The sequence below is a fragment of the Pelmatolapia mariae genome, linkage group LG6 (assembly GCF_036321145.2).
Source record: "Pelmatolapia mariae isolate MD_Pm_ZW linkage group LG6, Pm_UMD_F_2, whole genome shotgun sequence".
In the NCBI taxonomy this organism is placed as follows: domain Eukaryota; kingdom Metazoa; phylum Chordata; class Actinopteri; order Cichliformes; family Cichlidae; genus Pelmatolapia; species Pelmatolapia mariae.
The window spans coordinates 14,916,685-14,940,107 of NC_086232.1; the positions used below are offsets into that span (position 1 = coordinate 14,916,685).

Below are 23,423 nucleotides of genomic sequence, written 5' to 3' on the forward strand. Positions count from 1 at the left end.
TAATTAGTAATGTAGTTTATTAGTAGACACAAAAAGGGGTTCTTACTTGATTTGCCACCTGAACCAGAATCTCATCTCTGAGGCTGGGATTGGCCAGTCCTCTTTGGATGATGTAGTTCCCGAACAGATTCTCCTGAGCCCCGTTCAAGTTTGGGTCGCCCATGAATCTAAGTATCTATTAAAAGCACAGGTAGTTGGTAGTTAAGACATGCATAGGTAAAACTCAAGCCCCCAAATTTATAGGTTTGGTCAAAAAACGGTTTTACTGATTTTGAACAGTTGATGTCCAATTAAACTGATGGTTAAATCAACACAGATACAGTTAGAGCCACAAGTGTTTGGACCAGGACAGATACTAAATCAAGCAACTAAGATGTGATGGAAGTGCAGACTTTGAGCTTTAATTAAGTGGTTTAATATAAAAATTATATGAACTATTTAGGAACTACAGCTATTTTTATGCATATTTCCCCCAATTTAAATTCAGTTTTATTTATAAAGCACCAAATCACAACAAAAGTCACCTCAAGGCGCTTTACATTGTAAGGTAAAGACACTACAATAATAGAGAGAAAACACCTGCAATCAAACGACGCCCTATAAGCAAGCACTTGGTGACAGTGGGAAGGAAAAACTCGCTTTTAACAGAAAGAAACCTCCAGCAGAATACCATGAGGAAGACAGGACAAAAGACACACTTTGGAAGAGAGCTAGAGATTAATAATAACAGAGTGGTGTGAAAACACACTGTGAGTGAAAAGAGCTAAGTGAAGAAGAAACATTCATGGCTTCCCATCAAGTACTGATGGGAAGCCATGAAGAAGCCTAGACCTATTGCAGCATAACTAAGGGAGGATTTAAGGTCACATGATCCAGCCCCAACTATAAGCTCCATAAAAAAGGAAAGCTTCAGTAGCTGCTTGCTTGTTTGTGGGTCCCTTTGCATACAGTTTTGTCTTCACTAACTGAAAAGCATGCTTGGCTGGGTTGAGATCCGGTGACTGACTTTGGTCACTGAATAATATTTCCACTTTCTTCGCCTGGACAAACTCTTGGGTTCCTTTAGGTCACTATCCTTTTTCACTGTGAAGCACTGTCCAATCAGTTTTGCAGCTTTTGGCTGAGTCTGAGCAGAGAGTGTAGCCCTGCACACTTCACAATTCATCCTGCTGCTTCTATCAGCAGTCACAACATCAATAAATACCAGTGACCCAGTTCCGCTGGCAGCCATACATACATGCCCATGCCGTAACATTGCCCCACCATGTTTGACAGATAATGTGATATGCTTTGGATGGTGAGCTGTCTCTCTCCTTCTCCATACTTTTCTCTTCCCATCACTCTGGTGCGAGTTGATTTGGCCACTCCTAAAGTTTTTGCCATCTCTCTGACAGCCTCCTTCCCTTGCATGTCTGGGGACCTCGTATTGAGAGCTGAAGAGCCAGCAAATGCAACTTCAGCCACAGATCTTTTATCTGCCTAAGCTTTAATCAAGGGACCCGGCTTCACCTGGTCACCTGCTTGTTTGAATGTTTGATTTAAAATCCACCGAAGTGTCATACAGAGGCAACATTACAAGAAAAAAAAAAGTATCATTTTCCAAAAACCTGTGGACTTAACTGTAGCTGAGGGATTTTTAAAGTGCCAAAAACTGGAGGACACATTCATTTGATTGCTTTTCATTTCCTGACATTAGATTTGACCTTTCAGCACCGCAAGGTTTTCATTTACATTGTAGATACCAGAGTTACCCAGCAACAACTGAATGTAACTATACCAGAATGAAAACGTTGAGGGCTCCGTGTTTTAGCTCCTCATCCATTCGAATCAGGGAATTCTCCAGCGGGGCTGTCACCATCCCAAACAACGGCTCCTATAAACACACACACACACTCAGCCTGAGAAATGATATATGCAGTCACCATTTACAACCCTCATATAAATGAGTCCTGTGACGCTTCCCATTTATTTAAACCATTCACAAAAATTTACATGCATTTCCTGAGTGCTTGTACTTTTCCTGTTGTAAGGGACATGAAGCTGTTTAGACAGTGATATTGTGCAGACCTGCTTCCCCTGTGGTGACAAAAAGCAAGTCCTCTTGATGTAAATAATTACATTTTATGACAACAACTTGACTTAATGTTACGGTAAAAGGTTTATGGTTCAGCAAGTAGCAGTTATGTTTAGGGTTACAGAAAGTCTACATGCGATAAATGTAAGTCAGTGTAATGTCCTCTAACACAATCTGAACATAACTGTGCGTGTATCTTCATTATTACCCTAAACATAGCCCGGATGTAGTGTGTCATGAGGTAGTTGTTGATGTCCAGGGGCAGGGTCAGCTGGGGGTCAACCTGAACCTTTGGAGCCTGAACGACAGCCAAGCAGTCAGAATGCAGCTCCTCACCACCTGCACGACACACGCATACAAACAAAACCAGCAGGCCGTGTGTGAGCACAGAAATACGACAGCAAATATTCTCGAGGCCACCTGCAAACAAGATGGAACACATCTTCTGATGGAGGTTTTTTTATAGCACAGACTGTCTTCATATCAGCAAGTGTTATATATGAGCGTGTGTGTGTGTGTACCTGAAGCAGCCTGTAGCAGGGCGGCCAGCTCAGCGGGAATGGGCAATGTTGTCACATTCACCACTTCTCGATTGATGCGATCCTGCACACATTGCAAACACACACACACACACACACTCAAACATTTATACACGTACACGAAATTTTCTTCTTTTACTCAAAATGCGGCCCTCCTCCCTTTGACGTATTCTCCCTACGTCCTCCCTGTCTCACCTCCTCCGCCTTCCTTGCAGGCTCCACCACTGTCTGACAGAAACACAACAGTATCATACTTGACACGCTGCTTCATTTTTTATTTGTTCGCTTGTTTTTAGAAATATGTAAATGTGTCCAGCAGTTTATTCAAACTGTGTGTGCCTACCCTCATGTAACGCTGGCGACTGACGATGAGCAGCACGACGGAGCGTAACCTGATTAGGTACTTCCTCCTCAGAGCAAAGTTTTTCCTGTTTAGGAAAAGGATTAACCATGAAGGATTCGAAAAGATGCAAACAGAGAGCAGAGAAAACACTGATTTAATGTTCAGTACATAGAGTCATGGTAAAATCACTGAAATATCAGATTTTAAAATTTGGAAGTTTTATGTTTTAGGATGTTATAAAAATAATCACGTCATCAGCAGGTCTTAAAATGACAAAAATACGATCTCAGATGAGCAAACAAATGTGACATAATACGCTGTCATGCATTTATTTAGCAAAAACTAAAGCAAAATACAGCAGCAGTGTGTGCAAAACTAAGAGCACCCTTACTGCTTCCATAGGAATTGAGAGGATAAGTAGCAGCTGGGTGCTGTTAATCAAATTGTCTGTGAAGGTTCTCAGTCATTCAGGTGATCGTAGTCTAAGGAGCTTGGAAAGAAAAGCGTCTGGACTTCTTTAAGTTGCTTGAAGACGTTTCACCTCTCATCCGAGAAGCTTCTTCAGTTCACTTCAGTTCACTTCTTCAGAACTGAAGAAGCTTCTCGGATGAGAGGTGAAACGTCTTCAAGCAACTTAAAGAAGTCCAGACGCTTTTCTTTCCAAGCTCCTTAGACTGTTAATCAAATTGATCATCAGCGAATGTGAGCATCTGTTGCATAGAAACAGAAGCTTTTGCACTTTTCTGCTCTGGAGCATTCAGGTGTGAGAGATTGATAAAGTCATACAGAAAATGATTACTGTATGTAAATGTCTAAATGTGGTTTTAGACACTATTAAGTCATGGGCTGCACTTAGTTTCTCACACACTGCTTCTGCATTTTGCTTTAATTTTTGTTTAAAAAAAAGTAAAATAATGACAAAGTTTAATATGTAATGCGCTTTTGTTGATGTCAGGTTGTATTTACCTCATTTTAAAACCTGCTAAGTAGTTGATATCATTTTTATTATGTCCTTTCTTTTTATCATGACTGTATGTAAATAAAGACATGAATAAAATTGCCATGTTTTCCTTCAAAAGTCTGACATCCTACTCTAATAAGAATTAATGCTGCAACTGGTGTAACAAGATTTAATGTATCATTTCCCCAAATTCATCAGAGGGAGACCGGCCGCTGCTGAAATATAATTAATGTCTTGAAATGTCTGACCTTGAGTTTTAGTGCTTTTTATTGATTTTTTACACACTAGAACAAAATGTAAATTGGTTGTAAATTGGAACATCTATGGGCTTTGCTGTGCCGGCAGCGAATCAGACATCTATCACCTCTGATGAATAAGTACAGCCTGAATCCTCTGGCCTTGTCTCCTCACATCAAGGACAAAGAAGCAGGTTGTCTGAGATAAGGTTTGACCTGTTTGACTCTGTGAAACCAAACCCTAAAGCCCAAATTGCCAAGTGCAGGACTGAAACTCCAGACTAAACAGGGCAACATGCTGGCTGCTGAAGAAAGCCAAGGCTCAGTCGACTTCCAGGAAAAGACTGATGATACTGATAGTGTTCAGCTTTAAGATTCTTAGAATAGAGAAATAAGATTGTGACTATTTGGAGTTTTTCTCTGTTTTCTGTATTTTTTGAGGAGGAAATATATATTTATATATATATAGGCCTCTGGTAGAGGACCCGAGCTTGAAGGATAAACCGCCCACAAGGGGCGAGATGGGTGGTGTTTGTTTTTTATATGTGTATATAAGGACATTTGAAATGTGAAGTGATGATGCTTTGAAGCATTAGATGAAGGCAACACGATGGGAATGTTACCTGGCCAGGTAGCCTCTGCTACGAGCTTCAAACACAGTCAGAAAGCGCTTGAATTTGATGAAGTTCTTTCGGATGAAGCACGTGCGCGTGTATCTCTGCAGCGTCATGGCAGCGAGGTTCAGCACACGGTCACGCTTGCCCTCCAGCAGCTGATACAACTCCTCTTTCAGAAAAATCTAAAAAACACACAAATAAAAACTCATCTGTTTTTAAATCTAAAGCATGACATAGCTGACCTCATGATTTGTACTTGTGTGCAGATTTCTGAGAACGCTCACCTTACTGACACCCAGCTGATACGAGTCGGTCTTGACCGGGCCGAGTTTTTGGAGCATGGCAACGCAGTTTTCTCCGTCTGCAGGTGGAGTATCCTTCAGGCAGAGCAGGGCTTTATACCTGCGTCGACATGTGACAGTTCAATCTGAATTCTGTGAAAACATCTAAATCTTGTGTATCTTTGCTTATTACTTGCGGTGAATCTGAGAGCTTATTGGGATTCTGGACATTCACAGCTTCGGTAACTTCTATCTGTGAATCTTATTGTAAATGCTGTACTGTGCTGACATTGTTTTTTTTTTCTCAGACTACTTTGGCAGTGAGCGGTGAACGGCGCTGTGAGATCAATTGATTTCAGCTGCTTTCCTACTGCAGGAGGTGACAAAAGCCAGATGGCTACTTCAGCGTGAAGAAATCTGTGTGTGAAACGTATTCTACCCAGAAAAAAAAGACCAATCATCTGAGCAATTTTTGAAAACTGAAAGCAGCGAGTGGAGAGGGGAGCAGAAACAATTTATTTGAGGAAAGGAAGCTGAGAATGATGATTCAAACACAATCAGCTTGGAGATAAGTAGGCGGCCAACCTCGATAGGAAGCTGTGAAAGTGCAGTCTGATTGGATAACCCTCCTTCCTGATGTGGATGGTCTCCATGATGCCGGAGTAATGCAGCTGAGTTTTGACCAGCTCCATGTCAAACATTCCTGGCTCCTATAATAGTACACAAATGTACATGCACACACACACACATATATATATATGCTTTTTTTTTAAAACAGAAATTAATAAAAATCTAAACAAGAAAGCACTGCAAGCCTGCACACATCATCCAACTTGCAAATATACCTTAAGATGGTTTGGCTTGATGCATCGCACAAAATAAGGGTTACACCTGTCACAGATAGATGAGAATGAATGGATGGATAAGTGAATAAACAAATGCATGAGCTGATGAAACCTGATAAAGTGTGCGGGGAAGTCTACTTTCCAGCTGAAAATGAGAATGCATGGCATGTACTTTTATAGCTGGTGCTACATTATTAACAATTTCAGACTGACAGACCTCCTGAGGCCTCAGTTTTCATCTATTTGAGACATGATTGAGGCTAATAAGGCTGTCAGAGATAATCACTTTAGTCTAATGGTACACCACGGCAAAACAAATTGTTCAATCCGCCTTTAGGAACAAGGCCATGATAGAGTGTGCGTTGTTTGATGAGAGCTGTGAAAGAAACCACTCCTTCTTTTGCTCATTGCCCACATCAGACACTCTCATCACAGACAATTTCATACATTTATGAAGCATCATTATCTTTTTTCACCAGTGATAGTCAGGACCACTTTACTCAAAAGGAGATTAATATTTCCCACGACTGCGATTCATATTTGGTGGTGAGGCGCTGCTCACCTCCCCGTCCTTCCATGTGCACACGTGCAAAGCTAGAGGCAGCAGGGAGAGGACCAACGAGACTGTCCGTACAGAACTGACAGCAGACATGATACTGATTAAGTCAGACACACCATGAAAGGAGGAGATGGGGGGGGGCTTGGTACAAAGGGACTTGCAGATGATTCTTAACTGCAAGCAGAGTCATGGCTCAGTCACACTACAGCAAAAACAGGATGGCAACCTCATGGCAACTAGGAAAAACCGGACCTCTGAGCGACCACTTTTGATTGCAAGGTGACTGCACCAGTTGCCTGGTGGTAGGCAACCTGTCTCCAAACAACTGCAGTCTGACTTGACTCTCTGCAACCACTCATATACAGACTGGTAAAAGTTGGCAAGTAACTTTCTAATTTATATTCTGAGTCAAGGTTAACAGGTATGCAGGTGTCTTTTTGCAACGGGGGACTCATCTCTCAGTTTGATTGTAATCTGGTTACATGTCTATATAAAAGCAGGTTTGCTGGTAACATGGTCAGTTTGCAAGTAATTTCTGAATATTTGTTTCAAATCTATGAGGTTGTGTCTGGAGTCTGAATGAAAGTAGTTAATGTGAATTTGATGCCAACAGATTTGTGATTTAATCCAATTAGTCACAGTTAAACACCAGATTATCACAAACAGATTTCACATAATTGCCAGATTGACCCTATTCAGCTGCACACTGGCTCAGTTGTATTGTTATTTTATCAGCATGTTGATCCACCAAAACCGCTTTAAAGACAGTAACTGACCTGATTCTCATCTTCAAAGCAAGCATTTAATTTTACTGCACACGGCTGCACTGCGGTCCACTGTTTTTCCTTGTGTGACTTTAGGATAAAGCTACTGAAATTGCCCACCCATTATGCAATTTATCAGCTGGATGCATAGAAGACTGTCAGCTGAACATTCAGCTGATTCATCGCAGTTGTAGCTGAGCTTGACTTTGTGGTCCACCTGAACTGATGACAGGCTCAGTGTATTGTGGGAACTCGAGTGAGTGTCAAAGAGGGAGAGATTTCAAAGAAAGCTGCGATGCAGTCTTCTTGTTTTAAAAAGATAAATGAGCCTAAAACCTTTCCATCTTTTCCAGCAGCTCTTGCAGGCTGCTTTGAAACTTTGCGCTGACCGTGTTGGCCTGATAACGGCGAGCTGCGCTGCTGCGCCGCACGTTAGACCGCTGCTGAGACAAAGACTCTGAGTGCTTCAAGAAGAGGCTCGAAACCATCTGCACACACAGAAAGACACAGATAATATCCACGTTACAATATCATGCTTCACCATACTTTAGTATCTGAATCAATACTTGTGATTTTTTTTGAGCATTTCCACTTCTCACTCTGTTCTTGCTCTGGATGAAGAGGTCCAAAACATCCTGGCGCACCATATCAAAGTTCTTATCCAAGAATTTGTAGACCTGCATCACAAATCATTCAAAACTATTGCAAATTGATTCAAACCAGAAATGTACGGCCACATGCATGAACGACAGGGAGATTTTTATGGAATGGAAATATCTCTGGAGTCCGGTTTTGACAGATTACATTAGAATATGATTAAAACATACCACACAGTATTCAAGCGACTACCTGTTTCACAATCATACTGGCCAAAGCAAGACATTTTGATGAAAAGCCTAATAACCTTCAATACTATATCACATTCATTCATTATTATAACACAGTTTTTGAGTACTCCTGTGTACTATTTCACAATGATTTATTCACAATAGATAGCCACGCATGTGAACCTGAACAAGAATGGATGGAAAAAAATAGATGGATGGACAGACTGTTAATTATGGAGCTGTTAAGCAATTAGTCAACTAAAATTAAAATCACTCACTCTGACTAAATTTCCAATTAAAAATGTCTTTTCAACAGCACCTTAGTCTGTCAGATGTGTGGATTTTGGTGTGTATTCATTTTAAATTGTTTAAAATCCTTACATCCAAGAACAATGTGGACTTTGGATCTGATGAGCACCTGTTTAACTCAGTGTTTGAGCAGGCGCACATATGCTATATGGCTGAAACGCAACAGCCCCAGTTTGAGTCCGACCTGCGGCCCTTGTATGTCTGAATTTACCACAAGTGGACTCCAATCAAGTTGTACAGACATCTGACAGATGATCACTGGCAAAGGGTGTGAATTCTTATTTATGTGCATGTTATATTTTAGCTTTTTATTTTAATAAATTTGCAAGAATTTCAAGCAAACTTTTTTTTGTACTGTTTGCAGAATTCTAAAGTGGAAAATGAATTTAATCGGTGATTTGAAATAATGCTGTAATATGACAAAATGTAGGACAAGCAAAGAGCTGTGAATACTTTCCAGATGCACTTTATGTGAGAATGCAAAAAAAGAGGGGAGAAAAGGAAATGATCAGAGGAAGAACATTGAATAAAAAAGGCTATAAAAGAGATTGAAATGTTGAGAAATTAAAAGTTGAAAATGTTAAAAAGCAAAACACAGAGAAGCAGGAAAGAAAGAAAACAGGGAAGGCAGGAAGTACCTGGTAGGTGACCTTCCCTGCATAGTGTTTCAGGGTAAACTCTGGCTGTGGCATCTTTGGCCTGGCATAGAGCGGATTGTTTCCATGGTGATAGTGGCACTTCTGAAGGAAGGTGTGGTCTGTTGCCTAGCAATGATTGGAGATGGTTAATGGTTGTTGAGCCATGGAAACTAAACCTCTACAGCACAAACACATGTTTCCTGTGCGTGTGTGTGTTTGGCAGATCGCCTCAGTGGGTTTTTCATGTAACGGCGTGTTCATATTTCACTCCGAGCATCAGAGACTTATAATACATTTATCTCACTATGAGCTCAGACAGCTTCTTACACTGGGAGCCCCGGGAATAATGATAGCAGCAGGTAGGCAATTAAGTGAGCATGTGGGATAGTTTTGTATTGATTGAAGCTGGCTACAATATAGTCTCCTGGTTAATGAGAAATCCAATAGTGCAGGTTTTTTTTTCTTTTTTAACTCAATTTTTTTTTAAAACTGAGATATGAAATATGAAGTTAGAGCTGTTGTTGGCTTGTGTTTTTTTTTTAACAGCACGCTTAAAGAGTGCAACTCTTCCAAAGTTTCCTGTAATCTAATATAAGCTTATTATAAGTGCGCTCGCTCTCCACATACTGAGTCTGTCTCAATCACTTGTTCTTCGCGCACCTGGGGCTTCTCTCTTCGTGGAGTTATAAATCATTAAACACCTTTGTCTTAATTAAAAACTGCTTGTGTTTACCATTATTGTATTCACTTTCATATTGTATGTGTTTTTGATTCAATTTAAGCGAGTTCCAATAACTCTGGAGAAAACGGTTATTAGTTTAACAGGAATGGGCTTACCTGAGGGAAACCACACTGGTCGTCCAGTATGCGCAGTATCCCATGGGGCTTAGCAGCAATAAGGTCGAGGCATGCCTGGTTGTGGCCGAAGGGCTGCTGCTGCCATTTGATCTGCTCCCGCATGTACTCCTCCTACGCAGCACAATTCAGCACAAAACAAGCGCAAGATTCGTCAGGCTGGTGTGTGTAAAACTCGACTAACTCGCTGCTAATTATTTCTTGCTTTCTGCTATGATTTGTGAAAGATTTGATAGCCTGAGTTTAAATTTGCCTCTGGAAATCCCTCCTTTTTTAGACGGGTGACATGGGGCTACACCTGTGAAACGGGAATATAGGTTTCATAGTTGTGCTTCTGTATCATTAACACAAAACTCTTTAAGCTTCTCTGGTGTCATTTTAACGTTTTTTGTTGCTACATTAAATTATCTTGTTGGCTTCAGTGGTGAACTATGCGGTTTTTTGTGGTGTTGTTTTTTTTTTTTGCTTTGTGGCTGCCTGTAAACTATTGTAATGCTTCTATCTGTAGTTATAGACACCCTCGCATACATACAGTCACTGAAAACTTTTTGGAAACACCTTGCTAGTTTGTGCTCCTGTTTGCCTTCAGAACTGCCTTAATTCTTTATGGTATAGATTGAACAAGCTGCTGGAAAACATTCTTCAGAGATTTTGGTCCCTAGTGACATGATAGCGTCACACAGATGCTGCAGATTTGTTGGCTGCAAATCAATGATGTGAACCTTCTGTTCCACAACATCCCAAATGTGCTGTACTGGATTGAGATCTGGTGACTGTGGAGGCCATTCAGTACAGAGAAACCCATTGTTGTGTTCAAGAAACCAGTCTGAGAGGGTTTGAGCTTTGTGACATGGTGTATTATTCTGCTGGAAGCAACCATCAGACGATGGGTACATTGTTGTCATAAAGGGATGGACATAGTAAGCAGCAATACTCAGGTAGGCTGTGGTGTTTAAACAATGCTCATTTGGCACTAAGGAGGCCCAATGTGTGCCGAGAAAATATCCCCACACCATTACACCAACAGCACCCTGAAGCATTGATACAAGGCAGGATAGATCCATTCTTTCATGATGTTTATGCCAAATTTGGATTGTACCATCTGAATGTTGCAGCAGAAATTGAAACTCAGTGGACCAGGCAACATTTTTCTAATCTTTTGTCCAGTTTTGGTGAGCCCGTGTCAATTATAGCCTCAGTTTCACTGTTTAGCTGACAGTAGCAGCACCCAGTGTGGTCTTCTGCTGCTGTAGCCCATCTGCTTCAGGTTTCAAGGCATTGTGCATTCATTCTTTTGGATACATTGGTTGTTGCCTTCCTATCAGCTTGAAGAAGTCTGGCCATTCTGCTCTGAACTCTGACATCAAAACGACATTTTCACAGAGAAACTGCCGGTCATTTGATATTTTCTCTTTTTCAGACCGTTCTTTGTAAATCCTTGAGATGGTTGTTTGGGAAAATCCCATCAGACCAGCAGTTTCTAAACCATTCGGCCACATCTCATACCAACAACTATGCCATGTTCAGAATCACTTAAATCACTTTTCGTCTCCATTCTGATGCTCAATTTGAACTTCAGCAGGTGGTCTTGACCACATCTACATGCCTAAATGCATAGAGTTGCTGACATGTGATTGGGCAATTAGATACTTGCATTAATGAAAAGTTGAACAGGTGTACCTAACAAACTGGTCAGTGATGTCACTGATGTGAGCTAAATGGGAAATGAACACATTAACTTGTGGTTCTCTGACCTGCTCCTCCTGGAAAATGACCCTGTTAAAGTAGAACTGCAAAGTTTCATTGGTGTAGTTGATGCACAGCTGCTCAAAACTGTTCACCTGTAGCTCCTGGAGGACACACAGAAGAGACAACCGGGGGTTATGTGAGTCACTTAGCACACGGGTCAGCTCAGACACAAACACAGATGTGACGTTACTGCGAGTGCTCTTCAGTGTGACCTCAAATCCATAAATGTCCAGCACGGAGATGGAGAGGGCTTCGTTGCGAGGGTAGACGCGTCCGTTGATGCGCTCCGTCAGCCAACTAAACAGCAGCGAATACAGGATCTTGGCAACAGCATCTCTATGAAAAACGCACAATAAGGTTTCTATGGAAACAGAAAACCCGGTTCCTATGGAAACAGAGGACATCTGAAACCCCCCCACCCCCCCGACTTCAAGCCCTGACGTCCTTTGTCCTCACATGCCTCTACCAAAGATTGGAAGAGAATATCAAAGACTCTTCGCTCCCTCTCAGCAGTCTCCTGGTATGATTTTAAAGAAGGGGGTGAAAAAAACACGAGGACATTAAAAAGCCCGAACAAGTCTGTCAGAAAGGCTTTTATTTCCGTTTTTTTTCCCCAAGCAGAGCAAGGTGCATCATGTTTAATTTAACAGATTGAGACTTTTAGTCACTCACTCACCTGGCATCCACAGCACTCTCCACTGTCAGCGGAGTATAGATCTTCTCCCGCACCGTATCCTGGGGGATCAAACACATCTCTGATATCTAACATCTATATTTTGTTACAGAAATAATCATATCTGTGGTGTGTGCACGGGGCTGTTTCTGCAAAAGTGTGCGCCACTTACTGTCAGCTTGAAGGTGACAGATTTCTGTAGGCCCTCGGGTGAGATCAGCAGCAGCTCAGCCACCACCCTTATCTCCTGCGTGCTCACTACTGACGCGACCTCCTGACCCTCAGCCTGCGGGACACAGTCGCAGATGCATACGTATGGAGTCACTGTCATTATTACTGCCAACGTCACCTCACCATTAGGTCGTGAAACTAAATACATGTTTGTGTTTGAAAGACAGACCAGGTGTGGCTGGAAGTAGATGTTCCCCAGATGAAGGACAGAGGAAAGAAGTCTGTAGATGCCATTTTGCTCCTCTGGGGTGAAACACAGGATGTCCATGGCACTCAGCAAACGCCTGAAGTCCTCCCCGTCATCCTTTCCCTCTATGGTACAGTTCCCTCCCTGCATGCATAGACACACACGTGCACCGTTAGGGAAAACACATTTTACCCTCTTTAGGTCTAATTTAAGAGCAACTTATCAGCGATTTGAGTCTCTTGGTGCAGTGATGGAGAGGATTCACTTCAGGGTGTATCAGAGCACCATGACCTCACTGGCGATTGCAGTTACGAGTGCAAAAGGGCTCACTTGTCAGCACACTTTCAGTCAGGGAGAGCAATGACACGCTATCTCTCAGCCCGGTGTTAAGTTTCTCTTCAAAAAATGCTGTTGTAATTACCACAAACACACCGATAACTGGGTGGGAAATAGTCCAAGATGAACACTACCTCATAAAGAAATACAAGAGCACAAATCAGCTTGGAAATAAAGCCCACACGTGCAAAAACAAACAGAAAATGTCATAATTATGAACAAATGACCTATTTGTAATTTTCTTTGTGTGGAAAAAAAAACTTGGTGTTGGCAGGACAGCTGACAAAGAAGAAAGAAGACTACAGCTGTGCCTGCAGCTTTGCTAGGCTGCAGTTACACCTGTGTTTCAATATAAATCTTGAAAAGTGGACGTTCAACAAGTATAATGTTAATCCTATTCACCAGGATAGGCTGTTGCTTCATGGTTTTAGCATCAACACATTTCACAGGTCAGAAACAGTTGACTGGAGTGGCAGTAAGCGGATATGGTTGCTCTGTTGTAATGCTGGGGGAGGTATTTAAATATAAAGTTGCTCTGTGTGATCACTTTATCCTGTGTTAAATCATTTTGGACGCATTTTATAGGCAATAGTGTGATAATACCCTTTATTCAATTTTCAATTCAATTCAATTCGATTTTATTTATATAGCGCCAAATCACAACAAAAGTCGCCTCAAGGCGCTTCATAATTAGCATGGTAATTAGCATTAGCATGTAATTACCATGGTGATAACCAAGTAACGACTTGGCATAAGCCATAGTTTTTAGATGAGTAATACAAGGGAGCAATAACTAAGGGTAATAATGTGGAAATAAATGAAACAACACCTATGAAGCAAAGCAGCTAGTACAGTAAATTCTCAATAACAATGGAAAATCTGTGAGCAATGAAATGGTCATTTCTGTGCTGTATTAATTCTGTGACATTAGTCTGATCTCTTTCAGGATGACCATCCATCGTTTAGGACTGGTTTAACAATGGGTGATTTTGGATCACACTACACGCCACCACAGTGGATTTTAAATAAAACAATCAACATGTAATCCAAGTGCAGACTTTCAGCTTTAATTAAATGGGTTTCGCAAAAAATTCCATTAACTGTTTAGGAATTCAAGCCATTTTTTATAAATATATATTTTATAGATAAAGTGACACAGATGCTCTTCCAGGGCTTTACTGTAGCTGCCTTCAGTTGCTGTTTGTTTTTGGGTCTCTCTCCATCCAGTTTAGGTTCAGTAACTGAAAAGCATGCTCTATTGGGCTGAGATCGGGTGACTGTCTTGGTCATTGTAGAATATCCCATTTATTTGCCTCAAGAAACTCTTGGGCTGCTTTTGCAGTATGCTTTGGGTCATTGTCTATTTGCACTGTGAAGCTTTCTCCGATCAGTTTTGCAGCATCAGGCTGAATCCGATTGTTACACAGTGAAAAGTTGTACAACTACATGTTTATGTTGTACTGTTAATCACCTTGTATAATAAGTGTAAGCACAAATGACCACAAATCTACAGTCACATGTGAGAATCCAATAAAGCCAGTCAGGCCTCTTTCACCCCATGATGTTTGTCAGTGTGTTGCGCTCCGATGTTTGACCTGTACTGTACACGATGATGTGTGTGTGTAAATTTTATTGCTAGAAAGCTGTTTTCAGATTCTTCTGCTGAAAATATAAAATGTATTTAATAACATCTTGAAATTTGACTTCATAGTGTTTACTTGCCAGATTATTTGTAAAATCACAAGCTGTTTAGGAAAAGGTCGTGAAAACTTGAAGTCCTTTTTTTACACTCAGAATTATTACTTTAAATTAATTCTAATGTGCCTTGAGTGAACAATTGAATTTTAGTGTCAAGACTTAATGGCTTAAGGCTTACTGAAGTAGTGGTTATGCTAATGGTAACTCTACAGGAGGTTAATGTCCTTGTGATTTTCTTTGATATCTGATGGATGTCTGCGTGTTTGAATTTGAGCACCTGATTGAGATAGTAGTAAGTCTCAGCTTCCTGCAGGTACAGCGAGTGCTTCTCATGAGGAGGAAGGCCTGCCAACATCTCATAGAAGATGTGATAGTTCCTCTCTGATTTGGCCTGTGAATAAACACACATACAGAAAAAAGTCACCCTGACACATGCGCACACACACTAGGACTGCTTAGCAGTTTAAATCTCTTATGACTGAAACGGACACACATAATGCCGTTGACAGAGAAACACATATTTGAGGGATACTCAAAGGATGTGTGACCAGATGAAAGCGACCACGAAAAAAGTCTCGGGCTACATCGCTACATCTGTCTCTTTTTGTCTATAAGACACAGCTGTCTGTCATTCAAAGCCATTCAGATATACGTCACTGTTATTAGAGCCACAGTATGTGAACATTTAATTCTCCCTTAGACCAGGCTTAGAGGTATATCTGGACTGTGGATGGCAAAAACACATCACATAGCAATGTTTAAATTTTACTTGAAATTAACAGTGAACTTAATTACACAGGTAAGACACTGTTACGACTTTGTGCTTGCCTGTTCTTCAACGCAAATGCCGTTCGGTGACGTGTAAGTGGCCTGGTACCAAGAAAGGCTGCTGTTGCAGGTTTTACAGGAAAAGTGAACAGGGTGCCTACTAGGATATGTAGCGCTAGGTTCAGATGCCGTCAGATTAATGGAAAGGAGTGCATGTCTGGGGCTCGTGACTCAGTGGCAAAAAGACTCCACCTGAGCTGTTGTGTGAATGCGTGTGTTTGAGAGTTTTTCACCTGAAAGACAATGCGTGACTTCTCCAGCAGGTACTGAGACGTTATGGCACCGCTGATTACACCCCTGGTAAAATTACACAGTCAAGTACACACACACACACACACACACACACACGCGTGCACAAACACAGAGTAAGGCTGAGTTAAGTAACAAGTCATGCATGTGTAATGTGCTCTCTGTCACAGTTCTAACAGAAAATCAACTCCTCATCTAACTGTGCCAGTGGGACATATTAGCATATTCCCCAGTAAACCCGGTGTCACCAATTCTCTGTGTGTGTGTGTGTGTGTGTGTGTGTGTTATGATACAGGGATAACATTACAGATCTATAAAGACATTTCAAGTGACCAAAATGGGCGAGATAATGTATAACACAGAGTAGAGCCACGAAATAGGCAGCTTCTTTATTTTATATATAGCCTCTTCATAAATGCTATAGATTACAGTCTATCTAACAATAAAAGCAAAGATATTACAAATAAAAAAACACATTGAAACATCGGAAATCCCTTTTTGGCGTAACACCAACACCAAAAGAAAGCAGCTGAAAGAAGAAGAATGTATCGGCAAAAGTTGTTACTACTCACTCGTCCATGTAGATCTGCGTGTATTTGCCAAAGCGTGAAGAGTTGTCGTTGCGCACTGTTTTGGCATTCCCAAAAGACTCCAACAGGGGCATGGCCTCAAGGATCTGCCCAGTCAGCACAGAGAGAAAAATTACTATGAACACTTTCAGTATGATGGTAAAGAGAGCAAAATATGTGGGAAGCGATGAGAATACTTTACCTCTATCTGAAGGCAGAAGATAGATTTAAAGACCACGATGTGAGAGAAAAAAAAAGTTAGTTTAAACTGTCTAAATATGAGTTTCATTCTGTGTCTGTCCACTCATACAAAAAAATTGGACACTGGACATATACCTGCTGTGTGACATTGCGTTTGTGGTGTATGGCTGTCAGGTAACGCAGGATCAATTTAGTGGCCTCAGTCTTTCCTGACCCACTTTCTCCACTGGAATAACAAAAACCACCAATATGAATGATTTATAGCGTTTTATGATGCCTGCCAGCTCTAAAAATTCGACACGTGGAAATATATGGGAAATATCCGAACAGCATTACACTGTTTTAAAGATCTGACTTTAATCAGCAGTTCATACCTGATCACTATACACTGATCTTTTTTGGCATCCATCATGGTGGTATATGAGAGATTAGCAATGGCAAAGAGATGACTGCAACACAACAAAGGATGTCGAATTAGAATAAACACACACACACACACACACACACACACACACCCACACACACACACACACACACCAGCTGTGTGCATGTCAGCTTGGTGTGTGTAGAAGTGGCAGTGAAATCCATAACCAAACTCTCCCTTGGCAACAGACCATTAACAGTGTAACGCGAGCCTGTTACTAACACCTGAGAGTGCTGGCCTTTAACACCTTTATTTACCGCCGTACAGGATCTCAGAGCACAGCTTACGACACATGTAGACAGATGTAGTGGGACAGCGTATGCCCACACAAACACAGCTGTAAAGGTTTCACTTAAAGGTTTAACCTTTTAATGGCTAGTGTATCACATTTGATATGTGGTGTTTCGTGAGTTTTTGAGACTTTTGCATCATCAGTGTGAATTTTTTCACCCACGAAAAGCAAAATGAATTACACGATACATTTTTTAAACTCATATAGATGCAAATTAATATTTTTCTTTTTTCAAAAAAATTGTCAGAAGTTTCAATAAGCACTCCATTTTCAAACAATTGTCTTCAACAATTGAATTCTCTGGCCTTTAGTTTTATTTATGCATCCAGATTTTTGGGTTAAGGGAACCATCTAGTTCAATTATTGCCGTCTAGTTCATTATATTCGAAACAAGGCAGACATCTTCACATCTGATAAATCCAAAAACGGGTAGTCTAGAAAAATAAATAAATAAATAGTCTAGAAAGGGATCTTAGATCATAAACATTTTAAGAAAAATCCACTGGCTGAATTGAAACTCACTTTCTGTTAATATAGAATATAATATCCAAAAAACTTAATCTTTGAAATCTTTTAATAATTAAAAAAAAAAAAACAGCAACTAATAATAGTAGGGACCTTGAATTTGATCTCCTAGTAGGAATGTGTCTTTCCTTCTGAATGTTTTTAAGCAAATCTGTGATGGTCAGTTTGGATTTTTTTGTTTTGTTTTATTTGATGAATTGAGACAGAGTGACCCACAGAAGATTATCACTACAGGTCAGATTAAAATGTGTACATTAGATCGAAATTGAATTGAAAATAAATGTTAGTTCAGTAATTTTCTACAGAAGACAGTTAGTTTACTGAAAAAAAAAAAACGCTTTAAGATCATGACTTTTTTCTTAGTGAATTAAAAAGTAAAATACAAATTGTGACTTTTTGCTAATTTCATAGGAAAATGTCTGACCTTTGTCATAGTTCTGAGACAAAGTCAGAATTAAATCATTTCGAGCCTAATACTCTTCTGCAGTTTATTAATAGTAAAATACTCAAAAATGGCCTATCTTGCATTATCTCTTTGCAGAAACTCTAACAGGTCCAACACATGCAAAAGCCCAAAAAAACACACACACAAACACAGATCTTACGGGGGGTTATCACTCAGTCCATGACCTTCATAAAGGAGCACCATGTCTGTCCCGTAAATGTTGAGCAACTTGTATGGATTCACGGACACAAGGATGCTGCCTATGTAGGTCTGAGTGGAAGACAGAGATTACAGAAGGACAAAAGGGAGGGTAAACGAACTGAGGCAGCTGGCAGTGTCCGTGACATTTTATGATATTACGTTATTTAATTTGCAAATGAGTGATTTAGCATACATAGACAAGATCCTGGTCGTAGCGTTTCTTCAGGTTCATCAGAACAGTGGTCTCATTCAGCTCACTGAAATTAAACACAGAAAATTAAAATTCATGTCCTGAGCACATATTGTCCTGCTGAAGCAGCACTCCCACTCTCACTTTGACGTCCAGCATTAATTCGTTTTCAAAGACACTCAAGAGCTCTCTGATTTCCTAAGACTTGTAGTTAAAAACAAAACAAATATCTAATGTGGGGTTTTTGCTCTGGATGTGAACTGGTCATAGATCAACAGCTTTACTTGGGTGTAGCTTTGTTTTTTTTTAAATAACACTCACATACTTAACATATAATTTACATAATTATAGTGTTTCAAAGCTTTTCAGAGCTTACAGGGACTCTGGGAACAAACAAGCCATAGAATAAATTGTGTTACACTGTGCTCAGGGAATAAACTGCTTGTAAGAGTGTGATATAAGTAAATAAGAAGTGAGGCTGTTAATAATGGTTTGTGCTTACGGGAGCTGTGTCAAGTCCTCCATTCCCTCCGCCCAGCGTTTAACCCTGTGGCTTGTTGTGGGCATGCTTAGGATAGAATAGATCTGGACACACACATGAAATGTACATAATTAGTCAAGCACTCACAAATAACAAAGCCTGGGGTGTACAGTCACGGCTCAATGCATAGCTGATGCAAAACATGCAGAAATTCAGATGTTTGTGAACTCTACAAGGAAATGCTGCTAGGGCCATTTAGCTTTAAAGCTTCTCAGTTATTGCTTGAATAATCTGTACATTACGCTTATTCCTATGCCAATCTATTCTCCACCAATTGTAAAAAATTATAGAAACTTAAATCCTCCTAAAAATGGGTTAATCTTGCATTTGTGTACCTTATCATACCAGCTTTGACCTGGTACTTTCGGCCTGGCTCTCTCTCTCTCCCGAGCCCAGTCTGGGTCCTGAGCCTTTCCATCCACAAATCGAGGTGCGGGTGAATATCCTTCTAACACCCCATCTTCTTTGTACATCGACCACTTAGATAAATTCTGGACAGTGCCATGTGGTAAAACCCTCTCAGCTGCCCAAACGTCCTCACCTCCATCCCCTCCTCCTTGGGCATTTCTGGCCCAGTGGCCTGAGCGTGGCCCATACGGAGGAATCACAGCATAGCGATTGTCCTCACCCTGCAGTCCTGTTGGCACCGCGTATGAAGCATAACGAAGCTGCTGGTTTTGAATGGCATCAGACAGGCTTGGATTGTGGAACCGCCGTGTGAGAAGTGATTTATCTGGAAGCCTAACGGACAAGAAAATTGATGAATAGCATGTAACTGTGGAACACTGGCAAAATGTGAACACGAACATTAAGTGGGCCTACTCTCTAGTATGTGGAGTATACAAGACTAAATGCTGCAAAATGGTCAAAATCAAAGTATAAAAGAACCATCAACATATGCAGATTTTATACAGTCAACTGGAGATGATTTGGGTTTGTCTGTTAGTTAGTTTAAATGAATCCCCAGCTTGCAGATTGATTTCCTAACAGGTTATTTACCTGGAAAAACCTAATCAGGTCACTTGTGATAGTTTCCAGTAACAGAATAGTTTCCTACCTGTAACTGGTACCACGCATATCTTCCTTCTGCAGCGCAGTGTATAGGTTGGGAGGTGTGGGTCTGGGCGCGCCTGTCAGCACAGAGTTTTCTGACAGATGATAGAGACCTGTAGAACGGAGAGCCCGGTTTTGCCTCAGAGCAGATGAAAGGTTTGGAGGCTGACCAGGGATTACCAGGGACCCATCAGGAAGACGATATGATGCACTTCGAAGGTTTGCATTTGTAAGAGCCTGAAGGAGGCAGAGGAAAAGCAGAGAAGTTACTCAAGAGTGCAGTTTGGGTCACTAAAATGTCCCTAATATTACACTTCATTTCAATAGTCTGTAATAGCTAGAATGTTATGCTTAACTTTAGAAGTAAAAAACTGCAACTAAAACAGCAATAAAAACATAAAATAAAAGCAATACAAATAATGTTTACTTTATACTTTATTGAATAGTATAAATAGTAATAGTAAATAGTAATAAATAGTAATAGATTACTGTAGCAAAGCTAAACTATATACTATTTTTAACAGGCACACACTTTAGAGAGATCAGGGCCAACTGGCTTCCGTGGGTCGATGATGATGGTTCCATCGGGCAGGGTGTAGGACACACCCTTTAAATAAGGATTCTGCAAGGCAGCTGCCAGGTTGGGGCTCTTTGGTTTTCTTGGGTCAACGATAATAGTTCCATCTGGGAGCGTGTATGAAGCTCCTTTCAAGGCTGGGTTTTGGAGAGCCTAAGTTTCAAAACAGAGACAAATGATTTAGTCATCAGTGAATTAAAGAGGCACCTCAGGTCAACAGTGATTATTAGACAAACTGGAGGCACGAGAACTTTTGAAGACATGCTACTTATACTTGTTATCTTTTACACAAGTCCTACTACGTGGGGAAGAGAGGCACATAACATATCAATAACTAACCTTGGCCAAGTTTGGTGATATGGGTGTATTGGGGTCTTGAACCCCTTCTGGTAATTTAAATGAGGCACTCCGCAAGGCGCTGTTTTGGAGGGCACCGGAAAGGTTTGGAGAGACAGGTTTGCGTGGATCAATGATGATGGTGCCATCTGGCAAGGTGTAGGATGCACTTTTGAGGTAAGGGTTCTGAAGTGCTGCTGCGAGATTGGGGGACTTTTGTTTCTTGGGGTCAATCACAATGGTCCCATCGGGGAGAGAGTAGGAGGCCTCACGCAAAACTGGGTTGCTTAGGGCCTTAGCCAAGTTTGGGGAAATGGGTTGCTGAATGAGCAAAAACAAAGAGAGAAAAATGTATTAAAAGATTCCTTATTTTGAACAAACAGATGATGAAAAGAATGAGTTAAGAAAGGAACATAAGGCATGGATTACTTGCTGTCTAGGATCTATAATGGTCCCATCCGGAAGAGTATATGAAGCAGTCTTAAGGTTCTGATTCTGAAGAGCTCTCGAGAGGTTAGGAGACATTGGCTTCTGAGGCATACGAGGGTCCTATGTGGGTACAGGCAGAGTGTGAATTAGAAGAGTATAATGTAATGAGGCAGCTGTTGTTGTAGCCTACGTAACTGACATATTCCATTTACGTACCCTGATCGATCCATCGGGCAAAACATACGAAGCTCCACGAACTTGCTGATTTTGCAGGGCATGGCCAAGCAATGGGGAGGAACGTGGATCTGCATATGGTGAAACCAAAGTTCCATCTGGCAAACGGTAAGACGCTTGCATCAACTGTGGGTTTTGCAGGGCACTTCCTAATGCTGGGGAAGAGGGTGGTTTGGGTCCATATGGAGATCGTCTGAGTTGCACAGGAGTGTGATAAGAAGCTTGACGAAGGTTTGGGTTCTGCTGAAGAGCACTGTGGAGCTGAGGCCCAGCTGGTGCATAAGGGTTACGACGCTGCATCATAGGGGATCTCATACTTGAGACACTCTGCAAACCAGATCGGTTTTGCAGTGCATCATGGAGCAGTGGCGCAGGGGCAGGCTCAGAGATATAATCATATGGCGTAACAACAGTTGGTCCGTATGGCAAACTGAACTGTGTCTGATAGGAAGCTACGCCTCTTAGTGCCTGTCCATGTCTCATGGCTTCAGGTAGCACTGGAGATGAAGGTACAGATGGGGGATAAGGGGATTGAGGTCTATGAATAGGAGATACATAGGACGCTTCTCTCACTGCCTGGTTTTGCAGAGCTCCAGATAGTACTGGAGAAGAAGGGGACAGAGAAGGTTCAAGAGGTGACACTGGCCTTTGTAAAGGTGAAACATAAGATGCATCTCGTAGAGCTTGATTTTGCAGAGCCCCAGACAGCATAGGAGATGAGGGTGCCATAGGCTGACCATAAGGTGACACTGGTCTCTGGAGTGAGGGGACATAGGAGGCATCACGAATAGCCTGGTTTTGCATTGCACCAGACAAAGTAGGGGACAAGGGAACATAAGGGTCTACTTCAGGAACCATATCCTCCATCCCTACCATTTGGGCTAACTGAGGTCCAAGGGGGGATGAGAAGGAGGCTTGTCGGAGAGACTGGTTCTGCAAAGCACCAGAAAGCATGGGAGAAGATGGGGCTACAAATTGATGTGACTGTTGAGTGTAAGGATCAGCATAGGGCATAATTTCTGGTGCGTAAGTGGGCGAGTGGACAGCACGAGGGGGCAGGAGGGGGGAGGGCTGACGGGAGACTCGAGGAGAGAGGTACGGAGACGCGGAGTGCGGTATGTGTTTAATGGACAACTGTGGGGAAGGGGGTGGCATACTTCTTACTGACCGCTGGGCCACGAGTGGACGTCCTCGAGCAATGGGACGAGGAGGTAATCTTCCAGATTCTCTTCTCCCCAAGGGAGCACGGTGGACCATGTGAGGGGAGTGGAAAGGAGAGGAGTGAAGTGAGGAGTCCACTGTGAGAACAGAAGACCTATTGCTTCTTATAGAGGAGGCACGAAAAGGACGCACATTCTGGGTTGGCGGGGGCACTGGACGTCCTCGGAGACCCATAGGGGAGGGTCTGACAGTACCTAAAGGAACATTTCCACCCATCCTAGGCCGGGCCACTGGTGTTGGATCCCTAAGCAGTCGAGTTGAGCGGCGAGAAAGAGTAGGGGATGATAGGTGAGGCCGGGGCCCAGCAGGAGATAAGCTACGATGAGATGGGGAAGGAGATGGTCTTCTGCTGAGCTGTGGAGAGAGGGGGGGAGATATATGAGCAG

General features: G+C 41.7%; 1 protein-coding gene across 1 annotated transcript in view; it reads right to left on the bottom strand.

Annotated features, from left to right (window-relative positions):
- The window catches only part of myo15ab (myosin XVAb), a 50,738-nt gene extending 27,527 nt beyond the window's left edge, over positions 1-23,211 (bottom strand). The window contains exons 1-32 of the mRNA XM_063477221.1: positions 21,799-23,211; positions 21,583-21,702; positions 21,157-21,474; positions 20,773-20,970; positions 20,245-20,477; positions 19,523-19,928; positions 19,149-19,231; positions 18,650-18,713; positions 18,416-18,525; positions 16,944-17,018; positions 16,699-16,795; positions 16,372-16,475; positions 15,784-15,847; positions 15,000-15,113; positions 12,671-12,832; positions 12,443-12,556; positions 12,274-12,332; positions 11,810-11,933; positions 11,603-11,698; positions 9,831-9,962; positions 8,994-9,119; positions 7,819-7,896; positions 7,556-7,707; positions 5,897-5,942; positions 5,637-5,761; positions 5,055-5,172; positions 4,777-4,952; positions 2,957-3,041; positions 2,596-2,677; positions 2,283-2,413; positions 1,778-1,873; positions 47-175 (exon numbers count right to left, since the gene is read on the bottom strand). Of these exons, the coding sequence (XP_063333291.1) occupies positions 47-175; positions 1,778-1,873; positions 2,283-2,413; positions 2,596-2,677; positions 2,957-3,041; positions 4,777-4,952; positions 5,055-5,172; positions 5,637-5,761; positions 5,897-5,942; positions 7,556-7,707; positions 7,819-7,896; positions 8,994-9,119; positions 9,831-9,962; positions 11,603-11,698; positions 11,810-11,933; positions 12,274-12,332; positions 12,443-12,556; positions 12,671-12,832; positions 15,000-15,113; positions 15,784-15,847; positions 16,372-16,475; positions 16,699-16,795; positions 16,944-17,018; positions 18,416-18,525; positions 18,650-18,713; positions 19,149-19,231; positions 19,523-19,928; positions 20,245-20,477; positions 20,773-20,970; positions 21,157-21,474; positions 21,583-21,702; positions 21,799-23,211 (5,430 nt within the window). The remainder of the gene's footprint in view (positions 1-46; positions 176-1,777; positions 1,874-2,282; positions 2,414-2,595; positions 2,678-2,956; positions 3,042-4,776; positions 4,953-5,054; positions 5,173-5,636; positions 5,762-5,896; positions 5,943-7,555; positions 7,708-7,818; positions 7,897-8,993; positions 9,120-9,830; positions 9,963-11,602; positions 11,699-11,809; positions 11,934-12,273; positions 12,333-12,442; positions 12,557-12,670; positions 12,833-14,999; positions 15,114-15,783; positions 15,848-16,371; positions 16,476-16,698; positions 16,796-16,943; positions 17,019-18,415; positions 18,526-18,649; positions 18,714-19,148; positions 19,232-19,522; positions 19,929-20,244; positions 20,478-20,772; positions 20,971-21,156; positions 21,475-21,582; positions 21,703-21,798) is intronic.
- Positions 23,212-23,423: the final 212 nt, after the last annotated feature.